Genomic DNA, 19,172 nt, shown 5'->3' with positions numbered 1-19,172 from the left:
AGGACCAGAGATAATTCATATAAAGCCTAACAAAGTACCTTATACATAGTGGAAGCTGTTATTACTAATTTAAAGCATATGTTAGTAATTATCTACAAGTAGTAATTCTGTGAGATCTGGCCTAAGGGAAAAATATAAAGAAGTCCAGTTCTCCCTTCTTACTTTGTTACCATTCCTACCCCAACCCTCTCTCATGATAGCATTATGATCATTACCTTCCAGACTTATGCCAACTACCAGTCTAAAGCACACCTGGTCTCTCTCTCTCTCTCTCCAAAGTTCCTGGTATAAATCTTCCCTATACAAGGAAATAAATCATTTTCTAATTCACACTTTCCTGGTGGCAAGGAGATAATTGTTTAAATTTAAAAGCTTTTTTCATCTAATTTCTAATGGGTTAGAGTAAATCAGAATGCTGTCAAGCCAGGAAAGTACTTAATTAAGTAGAGAAGGTGACAATGAGTCAGTGTACTTTGTTGGAAAAATTACAGACCAAAAGTTTAAGTAGGAGACCAGATTTCTAGTCTCAACTTTGCTAATAACTTACTTAGAAACTTTAGGTGAGTTGTTTAACTGCTCTATGCTCAACTTCCTTACCTGAAGATGGTAAGTTCTATGCCGCCGAGATACTGGCTTATATTTTCAAAAAAAATAAAGCTGTATCCACCACTCCTGAAACCAAAATAAATTCCAGAGGACTGAACAAATATTTTACTATAAAAAGTGAAATGATATAATTTATAAAGAGAAGTGTAAATGGATTTGTTTATACCTTTGGAATAGGGAAATTCTTCTAAAGGAAAACACAACCAGAAGTAACAATGGAAAATGATAAGACTACATAAAAGCTTAAGTCTTCTCTCTAGAAAAAAATACCACTATTAAGAGCTGAAAAAATGAAAGAGAAAATCCAGTAGAAAAAGAAAGGATATGGTCGAAAAATTCACAGACAGGAAATACAAATGGTCATCAAACATATGAAAAGACGATCAGCTTCACCCGTAATTAAAGATATGCAAATCAAAAAACCTATTTCAACCTATTCAATTTTTAAAAACGAATACTTTTTCAGATACTAAATGCTGCTCAAGGTAATCGAAGAGATCACTTGGACTCGGGAAGGGGAACATCACACACCGGGGCCTATCACGGGGAGTGGGGAGGGGGGAGGGATTGCATTGGGAGTTATACCTGATGTAAATGATGTGTTGATGGGTGCTGACGAGTTGATGGGTGCAGCACAGCAACATGGCACAAGTATACATATGTAACAAACCTGCATGTTATGCACATGTACCCTAGAACTTAAAGTATACTAATAATAAATAAATAAAATAATTAAAAAAAAAAGCATGCTTCTGTGTTGGTCAGAGTGTAAATTGGTGCTGCTCTCCAGTGCCAGTTCTTGCCACCTGTCTCTGAAGTACTTCTTTCCCAATCATTCTCAGAGATGACCCTCTTCCACTATTCCTATTTTCTGATTTGGTGTCCCACAGCCACTTTATAGTCTGGGACACTATGTGCAAATAAGTACTCTTTTCCGTCACACATCATGTCACCTCCTCTGCTTTCTGGAAAGTTCAAAGTTCCTTCAGTATGGCTCTTTTTCTCTCTCCTACTCTTTGGAGTCTCTTCTCTGATAAACAAGTTCCACAAATTCCAAGAACCTAGCCAATGTAATTCTCAAATAGTCATTAGCAATTGGCTGACTGGAAGAAACGAAGACTTGAGTAAGCTCTTAAAATGTAAACAAAGCAAAAATTAATATTCAAGAAATTAATCCTACCACAGTTATTTTAAAGATGAAATTAAGATAACCAAATATAATAGAATGCTACCTTTTATAGACAAAAATTAGCATAAACTCACAAAACAATGTTTCTGTTTTCAAGAGCTATACAAATAATAATATTTTTCAGAGCAAAACCTATCTCACAAACCAAAAAAGCATGAACCATATATTTTATTACCTTTTTTATCTCCAGTGTGGGCCTTATTCAGAAGAAATTAAGTGCTAAATAGTATCCCATCTTACAATAAATTTAGAAGTAAACTACAACATAAAAACAAATAGGAAACTGAAGGAGTAATTATATTTTCCCTTAAACCTGAATTGATCATGTGTCTGTATATGAAGTAGACTAAACAATATATATTCCAACAAATAAACTATTTAGAGAGCATATTTTTAAAAATATTATCTTATTTCCACTTAGGCAATTTAACCCTGAAACCAAGGGAAGGAGTTCCAAAGATATGCTTAGTTTATTGGAAATAATGAAAATATGTAAATGTGGATTATACTGTTGTCATTAAAATTTGTGAGAATTGAGCATGTCCATTTGCTTGAATGATTACTCATTTCAATATAAAATATAATTTTTTAAGGTTTTGAGTAGGTGGTAAATGATTGAAGCATGTCAGCTATTGTTTAACAAAGGAAGTGAGCATAGACTGAATTTAAAAAGGATAGAAATAAACAAACAAAAAAGAATGAGTCTTTGAAAAACAAGTAAATAATAGAATGTCACCATGTCCTTAGAAGGTAAGAGCGCACAAACACACACATATATGTGTGTGTGTGTATATATATATATATATACACACACACACACACATATATATATAAATGTCTCTGAATATGACTCTTAAGACATAATTTTTAATGATTCCTCCTTAGTGAATTTCCCCTTCTTTCTTCCTTTCTGTACGCTACCTTTGCTGTGCATTCTAGAGCATTTTAAAATTTAATACCTTTGTTGAACAGCCATTTGTCCGTTTATCCTCTTAAAGGACTATACAGTTAATGTTAGTAATAGCATAGATTGTCAATTCCCCTTACAATAAAATCTACTTGAGCTCTACTACTTCATCAGAGTGTTCATATCTACACTTTGAGGATTAAAGACAACTAGTTTTAACATCGTTTTATCTCACCTTAAATGTGTCTAAATTAAAGCAAGCTCCAATTGATGGCCCATGTGTTTCAAATAATTTACAACAAAATAAAACAATTCGTAGGTTATATGAAGCTTGTTATAAAATGATCTGATAAGTAAGGCTCTAAGTGAATGGATAAAGCCCAAAACAGGAAAAGGAAAAACAAATCCTAGCATAACACAAACTGAAGAAAATCAATTGCTACAGGCATCTAAAAAATCACATTTAACTTTAGCTTTTGGTTAAAATGACATCAGTTTACTAAATTGAATATTTTTCTTAATAAAGACGTTGGTTTCTAACACACAACCTATTTGACAGGTCGCCACTATTCTCTCATGAAGGGTGGTTATTTCTAATCAACCCTCACTAGTGAACAGTTGGACTACACCGAAAACTGATCTATTCTTGAAAATAGGCTCTTTTCTCATATAGGCAGCATGGGGCATTTATCAATTCTTGAATTCTTATTTCATTTCTTTTTATAAGAATAAACAGCATTCATGAACTTTCTAAGGAGAAAAAGCCTGAGCATTAAGGCCAATTAAAATAAATAAAGTGAAAATATAATTGCTTTAAACTAAAGATGTCATTTTTTCAATGTGCCACAATAGCCGCACAACTTCAGAAGTGTCACAATCTATGTTTTCATATTTTATAAGCTATGAATTAATATCTGTGCTTCTATAAGATGAGGATGAAGGTTAAATATTCCAAACATATTAAGATTTTAAATGTCTCATATTTCACGCAAAAACATAGTACCAAAAGTATAAATTAAATTCAATAGATAGGATTTAGTAAATACCCTAGAAATTTTCTAAGAGAGTAGATATTAGGTGCTCTTACCACAAAACAATAATTTTTTGGTTGTTGAATGTGTTGACTTGCTTGACTGTAGTAATCATTTCATTATATGTATATCAAAACATCATGTTGTACATCTTAATATATACAATTAATCTTTTAATTTTAAACAATAAATATGTATTATAAATAAATTTAAAGGAAGAAGAAATCTTATAAAGTAAGAAAATTTGAAATTCTTTTCAAGTAAATGATGACACCTACTGGATGTTAGAAATCTTCAAATAACTTTTAACCGATAATGAATCTTATCTGCAATTTTATCTGAAAACCTCTCTTCTGGCAAGGGAAAGAAGAAAACATGGGCAAGCATTTGGATGTTCAAGATTAAAAACTCACATTCACTAGACTTACCTTAGACCAAAAAACAAATAAAGGAATAAGGTAAAAAGTAGTTTCTCTCTTCTGAATTTTCTACTTGTTGAGGTATAGAAAACTGACTAGAGAATACAAGTTTAAGATCACAGATGAGTGAGGATCCAATGAATCAGTAAAAAGATACGTCCGAAGTAGGTTGACAGTCAGAGTTTCTTCTTGAGTTTTAAGGTCATTGAGATGGAACAGAACTCGTGTTTACCAAATGTATCATTTAATCATTAACATTTCTGTATAAATTGTATAATTGATGATATCACAACCATAGATAAAATTTATAGTAAAGAAGTGAAAAAAACTGCCTGATTATTTATTTTTATTTATTTATTTATTTATTTATTTATTTATTATTATTATTTTGAGACTCAGTCTCGCTCTGTCACCCAGGCTGGAGTGCAATGGCGCGGTCTCAGCTCATTGCAACCTCTGTCTCCCAGGTTCAAGTGATTCTTCTGCCTCAGTCTCCCAAGTAGCTGGGATTACAGGCATCCACCACCACGCCCGGCTAATTTTTGTATTTTTGGTAGAGATGGGGTTTCACCCTGTTGGCCATGTTGACCTCGAACTCCTGACCTCAGGTGATCCTCCCGCCTCGGCGTCCCAAAGAGCTGGGATTACAGGGTGAGCCACTGCACCAGGCCAACTGCTTAAATTTTAATAGATGATCTTTGGCAAGTCATTTAAGCTCTCTGGACTTGTGCTTATTCCAAGGGTATTGAAACTAGAAAATCTCTATCAGTATCCTCTAAACTTGAATGTCTGAAAGCCTAAAAATAGCATTCTTTTAAATTGTTACTTTAAAAGTTGGTAGAAATTTTACAAATAGAAACATAAAATGCATTATATGCCTTCTACCCCTAGAAAGCCGCTCAATTTATTTTTACCACTGGAAAAATAATCTAGCTATCATATCAATGGCCACTCTTTAATTCAGTATTTTATTAGTCCTGGGTCTGCTGCAAATAAACCTAGGGCATAGGAAGATTTGGGTCACCAGAATTATAGTTTTTCCAGAGTCAATCTCAGCTAAGTGGCATCATCAATCCAAATAAATTTCTCATATCAGTCTTAAACAAGGCTCAGAAATAAGTGCATTGATGTATTTGGCTCACTGTAGACTTGTATTTATTTTACCCTCTGAAAATACCAACAAAAAATATCTAAAACACTGTGTTTTAATAATATGCTAGAAGTCTTGCATTATTTGCTGACAATAGTAAATAGTTTTCCAATTTTTTATTTTATTAAAATACAACGGAATAATAATGGTGTTGCATGAGATCAAAATTAGGGATATTTTAACAGAGAAAATAAAATTTTTCTTACTAGTCAATCAGTATTTTTGATACCCCTTTGCATGCAAAGTAGTGTATCTAGAATGCTTTTAATTAATCATACATATATATAATTTTAAACTATGAATATACAGAACATTTGAAGACCTGTTTTATCTTGGCTGTCTAGCATTTCTTTTCTCATAAATACATAATATTTTCTTTTGGATTCTCTGCCTCAAAATATTTTAATGTTAATGTCTTTAATCTGTAGATTTTCATATCTTCCTGTGTCATTTTCAACTGGTTACTAAATGGACATGTTACAGTTCCTGTAAATTTTGGGAGCGGTAGTAGGCATGCTTAATAGCCAGGTAAAATAAGGGAATTCTGGCAATCAATTTTCCTAGTCATTAATAAAAAGAGAAACAAGCCAACGTAATTTTAGAAAAGAATAGTCCTGTAAAAAATCTCACTTTGACAATTACACAAAAATAACCTTTTTACTCTGCAATAATTTATCAATTTTAGAAAAATATATTGTAAAAGTAGTAAATTCTACAGAACGTATGTAGAGTGTGATATGCTGAGTAAATATTTGGGCAAAAGGAAATAAGTATATACAAGTTTGACCCAATTTGAAGAAGTTTGATGGAGTGGTTGGGGAAAAAAGGAAAAATCAAGCTTGCTTGTGTCATATGAGTGGTACAATCTAAACTGTATACTATAAAAGGAGGGAAGAATTTCTTAGGGCTAAAATGTGAAGAAGGCTTTTGTCAAAGAGGTGATATTTGGATTGGGTCTAAACAGTTTGGTAAACATTTGATAGGTGAAGATATATGGGGCTGAAGTCAGAGGTAATAATACTGCAAAGGCAAAGCGCCTGAACAGGTTTGCTAATGTAAAGGACCGCTCTGGTTAATGGTTAGAAGGAAGAACATGAGGAGATGGGGGATTGGGGTCAAGAAACAGAAGGATGTTTCACACTTAGAAGATGTTCTTTTGCATGCATGACTATTTTTTCAGTTTAATAAGATATAAATCACAGTTGCAACACGTTAGCCTTCAAGAAGGAAAACCCGGCCAAAAAAGAAAATTGCTGACAAATTTAAGAGGAGTTTTAGAGCTCACTGATCTGCACATTTTGCTTTTCTTCAAATTTCTAAGCTTTACCTTCCAAGGCTCCTCAAGATAATTTGTTTCAACCCACTTGGACTAGGCACTATGTTCCCTGAACAAGTACAAACTTTTCCTGCCTCTGCATTTGCTATAATGTAACAGTCTACCGAACTGTTCACAGGCAAGCCAAATTCCACTTCCTCAATCAAACCCTTTGCCAAATTACCTTAGTCCTAAAAGATCCTTCCCTCCTGTTTTATTATTGAATTTAGATTGCACCATTCAGATAATACAATCAGCTTTGATTTGTAAATAGGTATGCATCTGTTTGCTCAATCCTACAAAATTATAAAATTCCTTAAAGACAGAAGCTGTGTAATGCAACTTTGCGTGCTACAGGGTTTCGCATTTTCATAAGCTAGTCTACAAAAACAAAATCCGACTCACAAAATAATGCTAAATAAGAATTTGTTGAATGGATGCATTCCACGGCTGACAAATTTTCATTCCCTTCATTTTTCTCCTTATCCTTATGAGGCAATCCTTATATTAAAATCAATTTTTATGCTTATCTTCTAACTGTTGGAGAATAAAATGATTGAAACATATCTAGGTTCACCCAGGAATACTTTTACCATAAGGGCAAAATGTGACATCAGGAACATCTAGGGATTATCCCAATAACTATGGACCAAGGAAGCAATTTAAATGTCTTTCTGATTTACTTGCTTGAATTAGAATGCAGTATGAAGTTGGGGGAAGGAAACTGAGCAGCAGTCACGCAGGCTTATTCTACCTGATCTATTTAATTCCACACTATCAGTGCTGGGGAAGAATGGGCAATAATAATAATAATAATAATAATAATAATAATAATATAAAAATATAACAAAATAAAAATAATATAATAAAACAATAGTAAATATAATTATAATGGGTTATTCTGTTAGGCTGCATTTTTGCTTGAAGGGATGGTTTGGCACTCTGTAGCAGATATAGTGTTTATCTCTTAAACTAATTATTCCAAATGTTTTAACCTACATGAACACAAATGAATTCTTCCTAAAGTAACTGTTCAAAAGGTTAACTTTCTTTTTTGATTAACCCTCCAGGATAAGGATTTGGGTTGTTGTTTGGGAGCACTTTTATACACAACCACATCAAGGCGCCTCTGAGAAAGGGCGGTGGGGAATTAGATCCTCTATTTTAATCATATTTATTCCAAAGTAATTTATTCATCAATCTCCACCTCAACCCTGAAACCTTTAGGTCTCAGAAACTGACACTGAAGTCGAAAGTCACCTAAATATGGCTGGGATTAGAGTGACGCTGTGGAGACATTCTCCTTTGGCAAAAATTTTAAAGGACCGCCTAGAAACTCAGTAATGAAGATACTTAGTATTTTTAGACAATCTTTTTAAATATCAAAATTCTTGCAAAAAAGTCCATGATTTTAAGTTTTTTCAAAAATTTAAATAAAGACAGGATCCTACCCTACACTTGCGTGACTCACCTCACTCGCCTCATCCTAGTCTCCTGGGTTTTTGTCACAAGCTTAAATTTTGTGCCTGAGGTGAGTACCTCAATCACCTTATGCTAGTCTAGTTCTGAGTCCTAAATACTTTAGTGGATAGCACCTTCTTGAGTCCTTTCACTAAATGCAACCTTCAGATTAAAAATCTATTCTCAGGGCTTTTCCTTTGGATAGACCTCTGCTATTACACATTTCCCTCGGAGTCCCACTGAATTCTTCGTATACCCGCTCCAAGTGGGATAACGGTATAGCTCCCAGTTTTGTCGCTACTCTCCACCTGCGGAAAACACGCCATTTTGGCACCCTCTCCTTGCCAGCACCACAGTTCTGCTTTGGGGTGATGTTCCCACACCAGAGAAACATCTCCACTCTTTTGCACTTTCTGAATGAATGTTCCTGTCGGTTCAACACCATCCCGCCCAAGGTGGCAGGGAAAGATCGGAGCCCAGACTCAACTGGTCTTAAAAGCACTTTCCCCGCTAGGAATAGGGAAGGGTGGCGGGTTTGGAGATTGTGAAGAAAGCAACTGTTGTGGCTTTCGTCTGTCATTATAACATAAAAGAAAAAAAAAAAAAAAAACTGATCAAGACAGCTCTGGCTTTCCTGCCGTTCTTATTCCTGATCGCTTAGCCCTTGCTAAGTTCGCGTGCTCCTCCACTACACCAGCGGTTGGAGCCGACAGGGAACGAGGGCTTCGGGCAAGTTCGCGGGCCACACCCCTCAAAGCCGGCTGCCTCTCTTTATTGGCCTGAGAACCTGTCACTCCAATGTGGCTCCCAGTCCGGTTAACCATTCACGTAGTTTGGTTGCGTCTTGGCGTGTTTAATGTTGCCAATAACGAGGGATTTTTTTTTTTTTTTTAGAGGAGAGTACAGGTCGTGCTGCAATTAGTTCATTGAAAACTCATTTGCTCTTGGAGCAGTCAGGCAGTGACTGCCTTCGGCTTTTTTTCTGCTGACTAAGATCTCCTATAGAGAGCTACAACAATGCCCAAAAGAAAGGTAAGTGAGATGGATGGAAAGACAGACGGGGAATTAGCTGCTGAGTTACCTATTTCCTAATAGGAAGAATTTATTTATTTGTTTGTTTGGGTTTTTTGTTTTTGTTTTTTTTTTAAAAGCTTTTTGGCTTCTTCCATTTTGTGATGTAATGAAACGGAAAGGGGGAGAAGGGCAAAGAGCAGTCGGTGTAAGGTTTAGGATGGTGTTGCATGCAACTGGTAGTTCACTTTTGGAGTGTTTTGTTTAAGGGGAGAATCTCTTGAAAGGTGTCTCCATGCTGAATTACAAACAGCCATAGCGCTGTGCTGTCGCTTCCTACCCCAACCCCCTTCCTCCGCTTACCCTATTGGAGAATACTTCTCCCAACCACACTTCAGTATCCTCCTCTGCCACCGGCTTTTCTTGGGGAACCGTCCCGTCTGGGGAACGAAAGCCATGGCTTTCTCCTGTATTTGCCTTTGTTCTTCCCGTTTTCTTTTTTCTTTTTTTTTTTTTTTTCTTCCCTCCTCCTCCACTTCTTGTCAGGCCAGATGGCTATGCAATGGTAATCCTGTGCCATTAGGCGGCGCAGACTTCAAACTGTCCTAGAGAACAGAGATTCACCGCTGTAATTAAAAACTTTAGGGGTGAGAAAGCTGGACCTTCCCTAACTCTTTAGCTAAAGATGGGAAGATTATAAGGAAACAGCGTCGGATAAACTTGCCGATGTTGGGGTAGCATGAATTTGTTGACTTTAATAATGCAGAATTGATCTGAGCCTTTCGAGCTCCACAGGTCTTCTGCAAACCCTCACTTCACAATTCCTGGCTCCTTTCAGACAGGAAACAAGTTCACGCTCGGCGTTTTTTTTGGTTGTTGTTTTGTTTTGTTTTGTTTTGTTCTTAGTCCCCTAGAAGTGAAATCGAACGCTGTTTCATTGCTTGGTAAAACAGTAAAACACTGTGCTAACTTAAGACATTATGATTGTTTCTGGATTATTCCTATAAACAAGTCCACCTTCCTTATTCCTAAAACATAGAAATAATACTGAAATTCCCCCGTGCTCTGTGATTGTATGAATCGTGCAATAGCTTGATAATTCTCAGGCTAAAGGGCTGCTCAGATATGGAAAGCAACTGTTTCTAATCACCATCCCCCCGTCCTGAGATTCCCGCCACTGTGCTTTTCTATACTTGTGCAGTAGGTCTTTCTGTTTTGCAGAGCTGACAGCAACCTTAAAGCAGGTAGTGGCGGGAAGTTTTAAAATCGGCGGCCAGTGTCTTAGAATAAAGCATTGACTTTGTAGCAAAGAGGTCTACCCCACAAAACACTGTGGGGGCTATAATTCTTGCATGCAAAACTTGGAAAAAATAGTCCAGAGTCAGTGGAGAGGTTAAGATAGGTACAATCGCATGGCAAACATAAGGCAAGAAAGGGAAATTGCATGAAGCTCCGCCTTCATTTGACCCACCCCCACATTTTTGGCTTTTACATTATCTAAAGCAGGTGGATTTCAAAATTACAAAGGTTTACTTTCAGGAGATGCAATTTACACAAAAGGATGAAATTAACTATCAATTGTGTTAAAGTATGTCTTGTGCATGCAGTTGCATCTTGGCGCACATTAGTAAAACAGCAGTATGTAGCGTGGTTCCTAAGAAACAACACGTGTCTACTTGAGCAGGAACCCAGGAGAAAGTAATAAGCAATTATATTGAAATTTGTAATCCGCAGGCAGTGTTTTCTGATTTGTGTGTTTATATCAATGACCTTATTTCTGTGTGGTTTTCTCCTCTGTGTAGGCTGCAGGTCAAGGTGATATGAGGCAGGAGGTGAGTTTCTTTAGTCTGAGCATCTATTAGGAAAAACCACTCGTTTTATAAACTTGACACACATAAGCAGCTAAAAAATAGATGCTGGTTGGTATATTTGTACAATATGAGTACCAATATGGTATGCCAGTGAGCTCTCTCAAAAATATATATCTGAATTTCGGAAGAGAGGACTTTTTTACATTGCCATTCAAAATAAAAGAAAAGGCTTTTGCACTTTTTTTTAATAGAAATGATGTTAAAGAAATATTCTTGACCATAGAGATGTGCTAATATTTTATTTGGGTGTTTTGTGAGTTAGACTATCATTTTGGTGTGTGTACTTTACAGGCTTACATGTTGCTTATTTTAGAAAGTTGAGGCTCTAAATGTTCACATATGTGAAACATTTCTTAACGTACTATATAGTCTTTGTTATTGTATTCAATGTATATTGTTCTAACTCTTAGAGTATGCCATCTTCTATATGTCCTACAAAGCGAGAATCATTGTTGTGCAACAATTATATTAAAGAAACCTCTCAGTTTACCTTTATGGCCTTATTAATGTTTTGGTCAATGCATATTATTAATTTTAATCTAATTAATGCACAATAAAAATATACTGAGTGTGAAAAAATATATATATAGTAAGTATTAAAAACTGCAAGCTTCTTGGAATTTAAGACCTTATTGTGCTTGTTCAGATGTAGAGAGAACTTCTTCCTTTTAAGCAAAATAATTGCTTTGTCATTTGGCAAGAAAAGGCTATATTTTCATTTCTAAATGTGCTCCTTGTTACTAGCTACTGTGTTAATTTAGCCTAGCCACTTAAGCTTAATTTAGGACTTTTTCTTTAGTATATAAAGTGTTCAGAGGAAGGAAAAATCAAAACTTGTATTTCTCTTGTATTTTCTAACCAAATTCACAATTGCTTCTTTAATGACAATATTTATGTATTGTTACACCAAATATTTTGACCTCAATAAAAGTAATTCTAGCTTTTTGTATCCATAATTCACTTAACAGACTTTTGTTTTTAACTTATAGCCAAAGAGAAGATCTGCCAGATTGTCTGCTGTAAGTAATCTTTTCAAAAAGCAGCCCATGTATTATGAAATGTCATTTTAAAATTTAGGGAATCCTAAAAAATTCAATACACGATTTATTTTTGAAGTTTTAAGAAAAATTTTCACACCAAGGAAATGTGTTTTTTTTTTCTAATGCTCATTTATTTTAATTCAGAGGTTGGATTTCATTTTTAACATTCTTTCTTCAAATGTGATTTTTTTCCTTTTCTTTTCCCACAACTTGATGCAGATGCTTGTGCCCTTTACACCAGAGGTAACGCCCAAAAGAACATCAAGTTCAAGGGTAAATATTCAACTTAGAATATTGAAATAAATTTGCTTTTTTAAAAAAAATGATTTTTGAAATGGCATACAGCTGATCATTTTACTTTGCTTATATTTTGTTCTGTTAGTAACAAAATATAATATATGTTAGTAATATATTCTATTCTTTCATATGATACATGTACACCCCTTGGGTGGGGAATATTTGCTCCTGTTTTGTGATTGTCCACAGTGTTTTGACATTTTCATTGGGTAGAGACAAAACAATTTCAGTTGGATAGGCCCATTAAATGTACATGCCTTTGCTATCATATAGTGACAATACTGTTTCCCTGGGAAAACAAAAGGTGAAAACAGTAGTAACCCCAAAGTTGTGCTTTGTAATAAAAGTAGTAACTAACATTTGATAATATTTTACAGTTGGCAAAGTATATATAAAATTATATATAATTATTTACATAATATATATGTGAGATGCATTTGCATATGTTAATTTCAAATGGACACAATTGATTTTGTATAGACTTATATACTCTGATATTGTGGCTAAAGGCATGTAGAAATAGATACAATCTCAATATTTAGTTTACTGTTAATTGCTTAATACATAAGAATATTGGTTGAATTCCTGAAATCATAAAAGGTTAAAGCTATGAGAAACATTAGAGAGCATCTAATCCTATCACTTTGTAGTTGAAGAAAGTATAAACTGTCATCATGCTCATAAATGAAATCCTTTGTTAAAAAATATTGCTAAACTTAGGGCAATTGAAGTTTTAGTAATAATTGATATATTTAATGGTGACAAAAGAAAGTGTTTTTTCTGCATTTTACTTTTCAAGTCCACTATTATGTCAGGTTAAATATTCAACTTTTAAGTTTTTAAAACAGTAAATACAGCGTTTTCTTTTAAAAAGAAAAGTAAGTCCAGACGTGGTGGCTTACGCCTGTAATCTGAGTACTTTGGAAGGTCGAGGTAGGCAGATTGCTTGAACACAGGAGTTTGAGACCAGCCTGGGCGACATAGTGAATCACCATCACCACAGAAAATACAAAAGTTAGCCGGGCATGCCTGTAGTCCCAGCAGCTTGGGAGGCTGTTGTGGGAGGATTGCTTGAGCCTGGGAGGAGGAGAATGCATTGAGCAGAGATTGCCTCACTCCAGCCTGGGCGACAGAGGGAGTCCCTGTCTCAAAAAAAAGAGAAAAGAAGAAAGGAAAGAAAAGAAAAGAAAAGGAAAGGAAAGGAAAGGAACAGGAGGGGAAGGGAGGGGAGAGGAGGAGAGGGGAGGAAAAAAAGAAAAGAAAAGAAAAAAAGAAAAGAAAAGGGCTAGACTAAAACATATACTATGTAACCATACACTTTACCCTCCTTGGCTGTTTCTCATGTGTTAAAAGAGTAATAACTTATATCTATATTATAAGTTACAGTTTCTAAAGCTTTTTTTCCATGTGTTTTGTCATTTTCTCCTTATAACATCCCTGTGAGGTGGGTGGTATTAGTCTCTTTTTATATTTGAAAATAACAGCCTCAAAGATACTTATGCCTTTGCTCAAGATCACATCACGTAAGTGGCAGATCTAGAATTCAAACACAGGTTTTCTGGCCCCTCAATCCAGTGATATTTCTATTACATACACGGGTAGGCAAAAAATTTTCTTGATAAAGTCGTCGTGAATCAGGGCATTCCAAACTTGTAGATACAAAGATTGAAACACTTACATCACCGTAAGGTCTTTTAAAACTCTATCTAAATTGATGTTCTCACTAACAGCATTTCTCTTAATTATTACCAATGGAGGCTTAACAATCAACAAAACCCTGTTCCTTATTAATTAGACTTGACAAAAATAAACTGACCCTCTCTGGTCAGAAGGAATTAATTGATCAGTCTAACTTGATGCCAGCAGTTTGTCCTTGGCAGCAACTAGTCAGCATTCTAACTGGTTGCCTCTCATCTATATCACTCAACTTAAAAGAAAATTTATTTTATTTGTATCAAGGGAACGTTGTGCATTTTTAATGCTGTTTTAGGCTTACAATGAAACTTACAATGAAGGTATTATATGATAATTTTATTGATATCAGGTTTATATGTGATACTTTAAAACATTTGCATAAATTATTACAATAGCTGGTAAAATAATTGTGACCATTTAATCAACATAGCAGTTAAACTGTACATTTACTTTTATTGTTTTATATTGCTTGGCAGAAAATGAAGACAAAAAGTGATATGATGGAAGAAAACATAGATAAAAGTGCCCAAGCAGTTGCTGAAACCAAGCAAGAAGCAGTTCTTGAAGAAGACTACAATGAAAATGCTAAAAATGGAGAAGCCAAAATTACAGAGGTATCTTCTAATGTTAACAGTTTTATCTATTTGAAAGTTTAACAATGGGTACAACTGAAAGAAATCCTGTTTGCCTTTTAGTTTACAAGTTAGAAAAAATTAAGTGAGCCGTGGTTCAATAGTATAATGGTATCTAAGGGGAAAATAAAATTAACTTAAAATATGAGAATTTAGAGGGACCAGTAGTGCGAGCAGTGGCTTAGCATTGCTGCTACTAGAACAATGCCAATGATTATGACTTAGTACTAACATAACCACCTTCTCATTAAATACAGGCCAATCTTTATTCATTTTATCAGCACACAGGCTATTTGTAAATCCCTTTTCCAGAATTTATGATTCTTTTATTTCCTTTGTAGATGGCAAAGCAAATCATTATATAAATGTTTTTAATCTTATTTTGCATATTTAATGCATACAGCATTTTTAGGTATTGTAATAAAACACTGAAAATGGGATGTAGTCACCAAATCTATAAACTAAACATATGCAAATATGGAAAATCTTTTGTAAGTTATCTTATAATATCTGGTATAGTACTTTCCAAGAAATTTTTACATAAAAAAATATCATTATTATAGAAACAAAATATGTTATTTTTCCAAGGACTATATTTTGTTTACATGCATAGTCCTCATTAAGAATTGCTGATATAGAATAAATACAAGTCATCCTTTAAGTATTTACTTTGTGCTTCATATTTGAAATGAAAATTATTTATAAGTGTTTCTGTATTTATTGTTTCAAATATCTATTTGTAGATATTTCTGTGGACATATTTTAGTTAATCGCATTTCTTAGAATGTGTTCTCATAATGTGATATTTAGCAGGCTTCTTTCATAGGAAAATTACTTTCTTTAAAAGAAGTATTAGTCTTTTTGTGAAATAGATGTAATCCAGTGTAAATATTTAGGGGAAATGGTTCTAAATTTACTAACAGAATCTTTTTTTTTTTTTTTTTTTCTTTCCACCATGCATACAGGCACCAGCTTCTGAAAAAGAAATTGTGGAAGTAAAAGAAGAAAATATTGAAGATGCCACAGAAAAGGGAGGAGAAAAGAAAGAAGCAGTGGCAGCAGAAGTAAAAAATGAAAAAGAAGATCAGAAAGAAGATGAAGAAGATAAAAACAAAGAAGAGAAAGGGGAAGCTGGAAAAGAAGACAAGGATGAAAAAGGGAAAGAAGATGGAAAAGAGGATAACAATGGAAATGAGAAAGGAAAAGATGGAAAAGAGGAAGATGCAAAAGAGAAAGAAGATGGAAAAAAAGGTGAAGACGGAAAAGGAAATGGAGAAGATGGAAAAGAGAAAGGAGAAGGTGAAAAAGAGGAAGAAGATAGAAAAGAAACAGGAGATGGAAAAACGAATGAAGATGGAAAAGAGAAGGGAGATAAAAAGGAGGAGAAAGATGTAAAAGTCAAAGAAGATGAAAAAGAGAGAGAAGATGGAAAAGAAGATGAAGGTGGAAATGAGGAAGAAGCTGGAAAAGAGAAAGAAGATGAAAAAGAAGAAGAAGAAGAAGGAAAAGAAAAAGACGAGATCAAAGAAGAAGATGGAAAAATAGAGGAGCCACAGAGTATTGTTTAAAACTGCCCTATATAGTTTCATAATTTGGTAACATGTACCTTCATGTTGTAAAGTTAATAGAGATAAATATTTTTATCAAAAATTTTATAAACACAGTCTTTCTTTAGCATTGATTTAATTTCAGAACATCTTCATATTGATTTTTAGCCATAAAGTTTCTAACATGGAACATTTGTCTATAAATTTTGTGATTATAGTAGTGGAATATATAAAAAAATATGCTTTCAACTTTGCGAGTGAATTTCGTGTTGTGTAAGTTATGTGTCAAATCTTTGAATTTTAATTTTACTCTTTTATATATGTGATAATTTCATAAAGTGAGGGATCTCAAAAAAAGAGTTGCATCCAACGTTCTTGTTCTCTAGGATGCTTTTATAAAGAAGGTGAACTATTTTCATGTAATGCTAAGAGTTAAACTTATCTTTCCCAAATATAACTTTATTATTAGCTTGGGAAAAATGAAATTGTATTTGCATTTTTAAAATAAATACATATGTTTATTTCAGAAGGGCAGTTTTGATTATATGTGAATGCACAAATTTTACTGGATTTATCTTAATAAAAAGACTCTGACGATGATTGTGTTTTGTTATATCTTCAAAAATGTAGCTAGTGAAATATTATGCTTAATTTTTTTCTATTGTGGTTTTCATGAAAATATTTAAATATTCACTGACATAAAATTAATATAACATAAAATTCACCATTTTAATTGTAATAAAAATAATAAAGTATGTAATTCAATGTTTGTCAGTATATTCACAATGTTGTGTCCACTGTTTAATTCCAGAGCATTTTTATCACCCAAATCAGAAACAAAGCACCAATTAGCAGTCTCTCCCCATTTTCCCCCAACTTATCCCCCACCTTCCATCCCTTGGCAACCACTAATCTGCCTTCTGTCTCTATGGATTTGTCTATTCTGAACATTTAATATCAATGTAATCACACAATATGTGTGTGGCCTTTGGTGTCTCGCTTCTTTAACTTAGCAAAACGTTTTCAGGTCAATCCACGTTCTAATTTGTATCATTACAGCAGGTCTCAATTTTGTTCAATGCTGTTTAGTTGTAATGTTGATGAGAAAATAGATTCCCAGCCGGGGCCACTGTTTGTGGCGTTGGCAAGTTCTTGCCATGTCTTCATGAGTTTTCTGCAGGTATTTCAGTTTCCTCGTCCGCCCCAAAGAAGTGCTTAGGTTAATTAGCATGCCTAACGATCCCAGTATGAGTGTGTGTGTGTGTGTGTGTGTGTGTGTGTGTGTGTGTGTTCCCTGGGATGGACTGGAGTCCTGTCTAGGATGGGTTCCCGCTTTGCCTTCTGAGCTGCTGAAATAGGCTGCAGCGATCCACTACTGTAAACTGGAATAAGCATGTAAATAATTATCTTGTTCTTAATTGTTCTTAATTGTATGAATAGCTTATATTTATTTCAGTGTTTAACATTGGAAGTATTTTAGCCTTTATTTAGAAGTTTGGTGATGCTGTGACCAGAAATATTTGTTAGGAACTTAACTCTTATCTATTTCAATTAGCCTATTGGTAAAATTGGTTTCCTTATGTGTCGCTTAACTTAAAATTACAGTTTCTAAAAACCTGTCAACGATGTTAAGTGAGGACTTACTGTACTTTATTTGTTCTAATGGCTGAATAATATTCTGTTAATATACCACATTATGTTTGTTGATGGGCATTTGGGTTGTCTCCATGCTTTTTCAATTATAAATAATAATGCTGTGAACATTTATGTGCAAGTTTTTTTTGTGGATGTATGTTCTCATTTCTTCTAAGTATATATCTAGGAGTGAAACTGTTGGATTTTATAATAGTTCTATGCATAAATTTTTGAGGAACTTTTGGACTTTTCCAAAGTGGCTTCAGCATTTTATATTTCTACTAGAATTTTATGAGTGTTCTAATTTCTCCACGTCCTTGCTAACACTTATTGCATGTTTTTTATTATAGCCATTCTAGTAGAGTGATTTGGAAGTGATGCAAATCATGTGATCTTGATTTGCATTTCTTTTTTTTTTTTGACAAATGAGAAGTCCCTTTTATTGATTTAAAATGAGAAGCATAACTGGCAAGCAGACAGATGCCTTCGGTTAGCTAATCACCTTCTTTTAGCCCCTATAAAAAGTTTCAACCTAGAAAATAAAATAAATGTTGCTTGTTCATCATGGCACCAGAGCAAAAAAAGTTGAGTAATCATATTAGGAAGACATCAAGTTTTATGAGTTCTACTCACCCATCTGAAGGTACTTCCCAGTTCAGTGGTTCTCACCCTTGGCTGTGAAGTATAATCATTACTCCTGGGTCAGCTCCTCCCTTCCCTCTTCCCCCACCCTACCCAGGATTCTGATTTAATTTGGTTGGGGTGTATTTTAAGATTGAGGTAGATTTGCTCCTTTTAAGAAACCCTTCAGATTATCCTAATTTTCAGCCAGGGTTGCAACTAAGGCCTTAGGGATCACTCACCCTGCAGGCATGGAGAACCTCCACTGGACCAGGCACTGAAAACCAGGCACATTGCCTCTGATTCAACTCCACAAAGACCAAACCATTTAGTGAAGACAACACAGCAGAGTATAGCATCTATTAATTTATGTTTGCAATCTCATGAGGATAACCCAGACCATTTCAATAGGACTTGGGAGGAGTTCCAAACTATTTCTTATGGTGGGATAAATCTTTGAGTGGCTAATATCCTCCATTTATAATTGATTATTAACCCTAATTTTAGATAATTTATTTTTATTTTTATTATTTAGTATTTTTTTTTATTATTATACTTTGAGTTCTAGGGTACATGTGCATAACGTGCAGGTTTGTTACATATGTATACTTGTGCCATGTTGGTGTGCTGCACCCATCAACTCGTCAGCACCCATCAACTCGTCATTTACATCAGGTATAACTCCCAATGATTTGCATTTCTTTAATGATGTTGAGCATCTTCTCATGTGCTTATTGGCCATTTG

General features: G+C 34.4%; 1 protein-coding gene across 4 annotated transcripts in view; it reads left to right on the top strand.

The window, feature by feature from the left end:
• The window catches only part of HMGN5 (high mobility group nucleosome binding domain 5), a 79,779-nt gene extending 62,839 nt beyond the window's left edge, over positions 1–16,940 (top strand). Inside the window, exons 1-6 of one of the 4 annotated variants that reach the window (XM_005594026.5) lie at positions 9,007–9,110; positions 10,892–10,921; positions 11,950–11,979; positions 12,220–12,273; positions 14,469–14,606; positions 15,590–16,940. In XM_005594026.5, coding sequence (XP_005594083.2) covers positions 9,096–9,110; positions 10,892–10,921; positions 11,950–11,979; positions 12,220–12,273; positions 14,469–14,606; positions 15,590–16,192 — 870 coding nt within the window. In that variant the 5' untranslated portion in view covers positions 9,007–9,095 and the 3' untranslated portion in view covers positions 16,193–16,940. Of the gene's footprint in view, positions 1–9,006; positions 9,111–10,891; positions 10,922–11,949; positions 11,980–12,219; positions 12,274–14,468; positions 14,607–15,589 lie in introns of those variants that run through there. The other 3 variants (XM_045383931.3, XM_065538085.2, XM_065538086.2) reach the window with 3 other exon arrangements.
• Positions 16,941–19,172: the final 2,232 nt, after the last annotated feature.

Source organism: Macaca fascicularis, chromosome X (assembly GCF_037993035.2).
Source record: "Macaca fascicularis isolate 582-1 chromosome X, T2T-MFA8v1.1".
NCBI lineage: Eukaryota > Metazoa > Chordata > Mammalia > Primates > Cercopithecidae > Macaca > Macaca fascicularis.
This window is presented reverse-complemented; position numbering and strand designations above follow the sequence as displayed.